Source organism: Nannobrachium achirus (assembly GCF_963921795.1).
Source record: "Nannobrachium achirus genome assembly, chromosome: 2".
Lineage (NCBI taxonomy): Eukaryota > Metazoa > Chordata > Actinopteri > Myctophiformes > Myctophidae > Nannobrachium > Nannobrachium achirus.
Window position 1 is genome coordinate 64,834,423 of NC_137811.1, and position 10,221 is coordinate 64,844,643.

The following is a 10,221-nucleotide window of genomic DNA, read 5'->3' on the forward strand; positions in this document are numbered from 1 at the left end:
CACAGACACACACACACATTTTAACCATTTATTTATGTCCACACAAAAGCAGAGCATACGAGGACACAAATATTATAGTTGCATTCACACAATCATGGCATGCTGTATGTCTTCATGATACAATAAGCATGTCAAGCACGTAGGGATTCCACCGACTTGAACATGTCGAAGGAAGAAACTGGAACAAACTCAGACTGTTTTTTAAGCCTTTTTATTTATTTACAGGGTGCAGGCAAGTAAAGTGACAACGTTTCCATGTCAATACTTCCTCTTCGTCATTTCATCATCACAATAAGCATGTCACTCAGCAAAGTACACACGCTCGCGCGCTAGCGCACACACACACACACACACATCACCTTTGACATACAAATCTCCAAAACACACTGACCTGTCTCTGACCCACGCACACACACGCCAACAATCATACAGATGTGTGTGCAGAGACACACAAACACACACACACACACATCCGCACACGCCCCCCAAAAAAAGTCTCTCTTCTCTTCTCTGTCCAGCTAATTCCCTTTGGCCTCACACTGCTGATCTTTGACCGTTCTGTCAGCTTCCCCGGCTAATCTCCTCTCGCTCAGGCTCAGGCTCAGGGCTTGGGACTGCATGCGCGCCCCTGACTGACACACAGCCCTGACTGACACACTGCTCCACTCCAGTCACTCAGGAAGTGGCCAATAAAAGCATGCCAAAAAACAAACAAAAAAAAGCGAAGAAGAACTCACACCTAAACTAACCACCACCCAGCTCCTCGGGCCAACCGCTCTTGTTCTCACTTCCTTACCCCTAAAGCAGCGGGTGCAGAGGTCTGACACCCGCTGGCTTGACTGACACCCGCCTTGCAACGATATTAATATCAGATCTGCTGCTGTAGCTGCTTGCTTCCTGTGCTAAGTCCCCTCGGCGCGGGCTTCCTGTTTCTGGTCAGATCCAGTTTGTCATCGCACGCGGTGAGGCTGTGCTCGGTGTCGTGTGAAATCACACTCGCACGCCCCTCTCTCTCTCTGCCACCACAGCCCTGAACGCATGCAGCATCACGCCCATGCTATCTGATATCGAAAGCCACAAATATCTGCTCTTAGAGTTTTTTTTTTCTTTTTTATCCGGGACACAAACTGCGTTCTCGATGCAGTCTCGATGCGTTGCACAGATGAATGAGGAGCATCCTGTTGAGATGAATATACTGTACAGTGGAGGTAGTGCATGTGCACTCTGAAGTGTGAGGTGTTCACATCAACAGCCTAAACTGCAAATTATTACGTTCATCGCTGGTCCAAGCACTTATTATGAAGACCTCAGAAGAATAACCTGAGAGAATATTTGTTTCCATTAGGACAGATATACAAAATTCTAATATTGTGTAAAAGTTAAATTTCTTCTGTAATATAATTCAAAATGTATATTCTATATTCTATTTTCTATATTATATTCTAGATACATTGGCACAATATTCAAAATCTTATTATTGTAATTTTTTTCTTTAATTTTAATTTTTTTATGGCATACAGCTCAAAAATCTCAAACAGCTCAAAAATCCAGATCTCTGAATATTACAATATTACATGAGACCACTCAAAACGTGGATTAATAATACGGAAATGTCAACCATCTGAAGTCAGAGTTGCTTGAAGTCCAGTGAGAAGTTTCCGCAGTCAGTGATGATTTGAGGTGCTATGGCATCTGCAATGCTTTTTTACAAAATATTATTATTATTATAATTGTGGGCTCGCCTATAAGGCGAGCACACTTTAGATATTGTCATTATTTCTATACTAAGCATATCAAGTATCAAAAAACTTCGGTTCCTTTCTACTCAGTGAGAAAATGAAAATAAAAACATCAATGTGTTCAGCCTACAGTGGCGAAGTGTGCTATTATTTTATACAGCAATCGGCCAAATGGTGGCGCTGTAGGAAGCCTTCGAAAGTGCGAACTTTGAACAGGTATAGCTCATGCTGTGTTTGAGGTAAAGCCATGAAACCTGTATACACGTATGCGTCTCCTCATGCCGAACAACTTTTACGCTCTGACTTTTGACCTTTGACCTTTAGATCCCCCAGAATTCTGAATTATAACAGTAAAAATCTATCTCCTCCTGGGTTTTTTTCGTTACGCGCACGAAACTTTTTTCACATGAACTTTGGACCAATACGGTCAGATTGATCAACCAGATTTTTTTTAAAGTGAAATATAATTTTTTAATAATTCAATAAATATTGCGGTTTCATGCAAATTATTCTTCGGCCTCTAAATCATACATGCAAAGTTACACGTTCATGGTATTTGGCAAATATGTAGAGGGTTAGTCAAAGTATCACTGAAACCAATTTTATTCCAATCGGCCAAAGGGGGGCGCTATACGAAGCGTTTGAAAATTCAAACTTCAAACGGGCATAAGTCATGACTCGTTTCGTTTTAAGACATGCAACTTGCTTACACGCGTGCTTTGACTCGAGCGGAAGACATCTGTGTCTTTGTTAAGTAAGCTCCGCCCTTAGATTTTCCGCCATTTTGAGCAGTTTGTAAAACGCTTAAACCCGCTTTTATTCTGGAATTTTCGCGTCACGTCCACAAATTTTTTTTTTACATGAACTTTGGACCAATATCTAAAGATCTGTCAGATCGGATAAAAAAAAATTGAAACATGCTTTTTTTAATAATTCAATGAATATTGCAGTTTTATGCAAATTATTCTTCTGCCTCTAAATCATACATGCAAAGTAACATGTTCATGGCATTTGGCAAAGATGTAGAGTGTTAGTCCAAATATCACTAAAACCAATCTTACTCCAATTGGCCAAAAACACCTCAAATCATGAACACAGCCTGCAATGTGCGTGAAATCTTGCAAGCACATTCCCAATAGGTCAAGGAGCAGATACCACCCTTCTTACATTGGCCTGTTATAGCCCCACCAGCGGGTCAACTTTTGCACAACACATTTTTGGAACAAAATGGACCAATCTTTGACGTCAGTAACGTCAAAGAGAGCACTGCCTGCGATCTTGACATTTTGTACATTTATAGCCATTGTTTTCTGGCTTGAAGCGAGCCCACAATTGTTTCGAAGGAACAATATTTTCTAGTTTTTTTAGATGGTTCTGTATAAGAAGATAATAAATAACTTGACATTGGCCAAAAACAGCCAATCCACAAGCTCACGATACGTTGTGATTTGTTGTGAGCTTGTAGATTGATTGACTGAAGAGATTTGATGTAGAAAAAAGAATGCAAACAAGCACAGTGCAACTCAAGGTCTGCTTTACTAAATATAGTGGGTCTAAGTCAGTGGTTCTCAAAGTGGATGCAGGGACTCTGTAGGTTCTTTTAGGGGGGTCTAAATTGACCCATACAAGTCTGTAACTCTGACAGTGTACAAATGGAACCAAATGAACCCTAACAGGTTCATTTGGTATTTGGTTCCATTTGTTGACTGCCAGAGTTAAGGGGAAAATGTGAAAGTTTGAGAAACATTGGTCTAACGTGGTTAAAAATGAAGTGATATCGATCAATTCCAAATATTCTCAAAGCACTCTGGACTTGCATCACACACACTTTGAGAAATACTGTGTGTATAATAAAGGATGCATGATGTTTGCCTGCAGATGGAGAGACAGATGTCTATGGGCTCCAGTATGATGGGCATGCAAGGAGGCCCCGCCCACAACAATTCCTGCTCGTCCACTCACCTTCCCTCCATGCATTCAGAGGCCAAACTGGTGAGTGCTGGCTCCGCCCCCCCGTCATCTGTGGCATGCAGTAAACAATGCAGTAAACCAATACCTCACGCCAAAACACACACGCACGCACGCACGCACACACGCACGCACGCACGCACGCACGCACGCACGCACGCACGCACGCACGCACGCACGCACGCACGCACGCACGCACACACACAGCTCAGGGGTAGAGAAACCGTCATTAGAACACAAAGGTTTCCCGAAGGGTTCCCAGTTTGAATCCGGGCTGCCCCTGAGTTAATGTCGAAGAGTCCTTGAGCAAGACTCTGAACCTTCTAGTTGCTCCTGGTGAGTAGGTTGGTGCCTTGCATGGTTTCCTCCGCCATCGGTGTATGAATGTGTGTGTGAATGGGTGAATGTAATGCACAATCTATGTAAAGCGCCTTGGATAAAAGTGTTACAGTATATAAATGCACCATTTACCACACACACACACACACACACACACACACACACACACACACGCACACACACACACACACACACACACACACACACACACACACACACACACATAGCCATATGTCCACGCTACATACACACACATACTGTATAGCTATACTGGTACACTAATACACATACACACACACACACACACACACACACATGCATAAGCATGTGGCCACGCACATACACACAGGGCATAGGTCCTCAACACAAAATACTTGTAAACACGCATGCATGCATATGTAGACACATGTGCACGGCACTGCACGCCACACATAACATACAGTACACACAGACTAACACACAAAGGTCTATGCGTTAATACAGACACGCATACAAACACAAATGCTTGTGAACATAAATGTGCATGTACAGTAAGAGTATACGCATACACATGTAATGTATATGAACAAACTAATACTCATTACACACACACACACACACACACACACACACACACACACACACACACACACACACACACACACACACACACACACACACACACAGGCTACATCTCTCTTTTCCACTGGGCCGTGCCAGAAGCAGAGAGCTGTGCTCTTAAGACGTTGTGTGGATTTCATCATCTTGCTGTGGAATCAAAGCTGCTGCCTGAACCTGCCAGCTCTCCTCTAGCTGGAGCTGCTCTGAGACTCTGGCTGCTGCAGCAGAAAGAAAGGCTCCTTTATGTGACTGTGGGCTGACTGTGGGCTGCCCACCAAACCTGCCTGATGTATATCTTAATGTACAGAACATGTTCTGTAGGCCTTGCAACTTGTTAGCACTAGTTGAACACAGTGGGGGGGAGGGGGAGATGACCTCATACCCGTCACAAAGCGGGCAGTTAGAGCAACAGGGAATGAGCCTGGGTCGGTTAGTGAGAGAGAAACACACACGTATACAGTCTTATACTGCTAGTGGGGACGTCAATTTTTAGCATTTCATGCTTTTTTCAGTGTGCGACACCGACAAGTACCGAATATCTTAATTGCAATGAAATGAAGTTGACATGTTTTTTTTTAACGGCAACTGTTGTACAATCGCGATATTACACTTGAGGGTGTGTGTGTGTTATAGTGATTATTGGTACTTCTGGCCTGCCTATGAAACTCGCAGGCATGCCGATAATCACGATAACCCAACGCTCTTGTGTAATATTGCTTAATTGTAAGCCTGGCTCCCCACAACTACCATTCCTCTTGCATGTGAGGACCTCACAACACACACGCACGCAGGCATACACGTGCACACACACACACACACACACACACACACACACACACACACACACACACATACACACGCACACGAGAGACTGAGAGAGGGCTGTGGGAGTTGGAGAAGGTTGAGAGAGTGACTCAGAGATGAGAAAGGAGTGAACAGCATGCAAGGAGGAGAAGAGGAAAGAGGAGAATGAAAGGGTGCATTCTTTACCACGCAGCACTCAAACTGGCACTGGCTCGCCATCGTCGCCGCCGTGTATGTCCAAAACAGTTCCTTTTTTATTATTATTATAATAAAAGGATCTGCTATTTTCACTACTTTTGTGTGATACTTTGGTGTGACAAAGTGGGGCATTAGTTTACGACAAAGCATAACGAAATTGAAACGTGGGTATCTGGAGATATGAGGTTTCTATGTTGGAGCAGTGTTAGCCCGCGCACACCTCCATGCATCATCAGCTGATTAAGGGTGCGTTCGGAAATGCGCACTCAACGCACTGGTGTGCCATGTTGTCGTTTGTTTATTCGGTGCACTCGGTGCGGTGTCGTTCGAAAATCCAGTGCGCTGCGTCCCGGGTGTGCTCAGTGTGTGCACCGACTGACTCTGCGTCAGTGCAGTGTTTTGATTAGTTGATTTTCATGGCCGTGACTCGAGCGCTTCTCAGCTGTGAACAATGGTTGTAGGAATGATCACAAAATGCACTATTTGCGGCTTGATTTGTCCTTTGGGCTTTGTTACACACGCATCAACGTGTAAAATAACAGCAGGTAGGCCAATGTTATGAATTAAATTATGTTATGTTACGTTAGCAACTTCTGCTTTTCAGAAAGTTTTCCTTCAGGGTTCAGACTGAAAAAGCAGCTGCACATAACTGGTCGTTCGTAAATAAGCCACACTGAATAGACTCTACAAAGTCACTGCCCACTGCACTCACTAAACTTCCGAACGCACCCTAATTGTGCGGCAGAGGTGAGGCCACTGGGCAGCCCGGCAGCCGCTGGAGTTGTGTTGTGACAGAGCTATACAGTATAACGGAAAAAAGTTCCCTGCAAGGGGAAACGCAATGCAGTGCACGCAGGACCTTAAAAACCCAAACGCCAGGAGTTGAATATCAAAGCGCAACCATTCATTATGAAGGAAAAGGGAAAAACCTTCTTGTGTTTCTTGTCTTTAATAGCTCACTGATTGCAGAGCGAAAGATGCTGGATAGAGAGAGAGAAAGAGAGAGAGAGATAACTGAGGTCGTTAGAAGAATGATGGCGCCGATACAGGAGTTTCGGGAGCGTTCGCTTAATTCTCCCTCTTTTTGTGTGTGTGTGCGTGTGTGTGTGTGTGTGTGTGTGTGTGTGTGTGTGTGTGTGTGTCTGTGTGTGTGTGTGTGTGTGTGTGTGTGTGTGTGTGTGTGTGTGTGTGTGCGCGTGTGTGTGTGTGTGTGTGTGTGTGTGTGTGTGTGTGTGTGTGTGTGTGTGTGCGCGTGTGCTCTTCCTTCCTCATAAGATTGATGGTCTTTGTAGCCTTTTGGATGTCATGAAGCCGGTTCCCATGGCAACCCACACACTGGAGTAACACAATATTAGTGTATCGGGGGGCTTATCTCTAAGCTGGCTGTCATCCAGACACGTCCTTCTCTCTCTCTCTCTCTCTCCCTCCTATCTGTGTAATTGAATTGTAAACGCTCTGTTGGGCCTCCCATAAACATATGCAGTCACTAAATGGCTGAAAGCCCCCCTATACCACCACCACCACCACCACCACCCACCACCAGGGGTGTCACACCAAATGCTGGGCCCTGGATACAAGGATTCACTGAGGGCCCCCCCCCATGAATGTTAACTATTGAAAAATAGCAGGTATACAAGCTCACAGCGCGGCACCGAGTGCCTGCCTTTTTTTTTTTAAATTGTGAAAATGTGTGCAAGAAATGTATGTTTCCATGTCAGTGGTGCTCAAACTTTTTCATGTCAAAGGACCCCCAAGATTATATGTATTTGGCCCACGGACCCCCCATCTCAAAATATTTAGTTCCAGAAGCAAAATTTGAGTTCGAAAATGTTCGCTTAAAAAATACACATATTCAAAGATTTGCACACATTTTCACGACTTTTCAATAATAGCAGATCTACGAGCTGAGCTTGTATATCTGCTATTTTTCAATAGCTAAAGTTACTAGGGCCCCTCCACCTTGGGCCCTAGTAACTCAGTGCCACTCCTCCCCCCCCCCCCCCCCCCCCTCCCTTGTGACGTCCCTGCCCACCACTGCCCCCCCTCACCCGTCCGGTGCCAGCCAATACACACACACCGCAACGTTCTGCTTAGTTGACCGTTTGTACGCCGAGTGCGACGACCAAAACGGGGGGGATCAATCGAGATCATCCACAGCGCCGCCGCCGATCCTTTTCTGAAAACCTCACCCCGCCCCCAACCCCCACCCTCTGCGCCCCGATGTCCGACTTCAACGCTCCGATGGAATTCCGGAGATTGACTCTCGGAAGGCTCAGAAAGCGAAAAAGGCTAATTGTGTTATCGCGGGGTGCGATCTACGACGCGCGTTTTCATAAGCGCAGGCCAGGGAAGGGAAGGGGGACGGGTTCGGGGAGTGTGGGAGTGTGTGTGTGTGTGCGTGGGGGGGGGAGTGGGGGGCTTGGGTTCTCTAATGTCTGTAATATCCGCACGCGGGGCCGCTGCTTGATAAATACGGCGTATATCGGATGACGGGGGGCCGTGATCAGACCCATGTGTCCCCCAGCGACACGGCCGATCCCGCTCTAATCGCATTACCCGGGACCTGTGTTGACTTTCCACCAATGGGGAATCTGGGTGCTGTAACCCCACACTGCACCCCCCCCCCCCACACCCCAACCCAACCACCACCCCAACCCCAAACGCTGCGACTGGGAGTCCCCCCCCGCCCCCCCTCCTCCCCCTCCTCCTAGGCCTAGGTTTACATTATGAGATGGGGGGCCAGGCACGTGCACACATAGACATCAAAGGGGGCCATGCCCTTTTATCCATCTGTAAAAAAGTGCCCTCTCCAGACCGTAAATGCAGTTTATTTTTACTATGGTGAAAGAAATGCAAATGCCCCTCTTTCCATGCCATACCTGAAGGCAGCATTCAAGAGAATTGCCCTTGTCCGAACTCTCCTGAACTTGAATGGAGCATCTTATGCTGAAAGAATTGCCCCTCTCTTTGTAGGAATCAAGCATCGAAAATAGCCGACCTTCAAGCTCACATAGGTCTGTTATTTTCGATATTTTCACCAAAAGGCCCTTTAAAAATGTCAGCCCCTTCCTCTCTAACATTCTCTGCACGTCCCTGGATGGGAGGGGGGGGGGGGGGGGTGGGGGGTTGAGGTGACTTTGATGGACGTGCAGGGAAACAGAGAGACAGAGTTGAGTGAGCGTGCAGCAGAAAGGTGAGAGAATATTCAATTGATAAAAAGCTATGGGGGGAGATATTGATATACACCCAGATACCCAGCTGAATGAGAGGCCCTGCTTTCTTTGCCTGATGTGTCTGTCCGAGTGTGTGTGTGTGTGTGTGTGTGTGTGTGTGTGTGTGTGTGTGTGTGTGTGTGTGTGTGTGTGTGTGTGTGTGTGTGTGTGTGTGTGTGTGTGTGTGTGTGTGTGTGTGTGTGTGTGTGTGTGCATGCATCCATGCACTCCATGTGGTTGTGTGTGTGTGTGTGTGTGTGTGTGTGTGTGTGTGTGTGTGTGTGTGTGTGTGTGTGTGTGTGTGTGTGTGTGTGTGTGTGTGTGTGTGTGTGTGTGTGTGTGTGTGTGTGTGTGTGTGTGGTTTTGTGTGTGTACAGTATGTGTGCATACAGTAATATGCATGCTTCTATGCACATGTGTGCGTATGTGCGTGCGTGCACACATCGACACATGTGTGTGTATGTACTGTATTGTGGTAACTGGAGCCCCCCCCCCCCCCTTCAGCAGTCATAAGCGTCCCGTGGCAGAGGGCTGTGTGTGTGTGTGCGTGAGCGTGTGCGTGTGTGTGCGTGTGTGTGTGTGCGTGTGCGCGTGTGTGTGTGTGTGTGTGTGTGTGTGTGTGCGTGTGTGTGTGTGCGTGTGCGTGTGCGTGTGTGTGCGTGTGTGTGTGTGTGTGTGTGTGTGGTGGGGGGGGGGGGGCCCCGGCCCTAATGACGGCTAATTGATTTTGCGGTGGGGCTGAGCGGCAGGGAGGCCTGTCTCTGGTGTAAATAGTTAATGAGCTGGAGAACTGCTGTGGCCCCTGGGGGCCCCCCTGCCCCCCCCCCCCCCCCCCCCCACCCTGCCCCCCCCCCTGCCCTCCCTGGCTATCACAGCATCTCGCTCTGAGCTCTCTGTGTGTGTTTTGCGCGCTCTCTCTCTCTCTCTCCATGTGCCGAAAAAATGTGTGCAAGAAACCTATGTTTCCATGTCAGTGCAGTGCTCAAACTTTTTCATGTCAAAGGACCCCCAAGATGATGTGTATTTGGCCACGCACGGACCCCCCATCTCAAAATATTTAGTTCCAGAAGCAACATTTTTGTTAGAAAATGTTCGCTTAAAAAATACATACATATTCAAAGATTTGCGCACATTTTCACGACTTTAAAAAAAATAGCAGATCTACAAGCTCGCAGCGCGGCACTCGGTGCCGCGCTGTGAGCTTGTATATCTGCTATTTTTCAATAGCTAAAGTTAATAGGGCCCCTCCTCCTTGGGCCCTGGTAACTCCGTCCCACTTCCCCCCCCCCCCCCTTGTGACGCCCCTGCCCACCACTGCCCCCCCCCCTCTCTCCATGTGCCGAGTGCCCCCCCCCCCCCCC

At 47.0% G+C, this 10,221-nt stretch overlaps 1 protein-coding gene across 1 annotated transcript in view; it reads left to right on the top strand.

Annotated features, from left to right (window-relative positions):
- Positions 1–10,221, top strand: part of creb5b (cAMP responsive element binding protein 5b) — a gene marked incomplete at both ends in the record, with an annotated part of 123,342 nt that overhangs the window by 61,297 nt on the left and 51,824 nt on the right. The window contains 1 exon segment of the mRNA XM_080749172.1: positions 3,618–3,731. Coding sequence (XP_080605298.1) covers positions 3,618–3,731 — 114 coding nt within the window.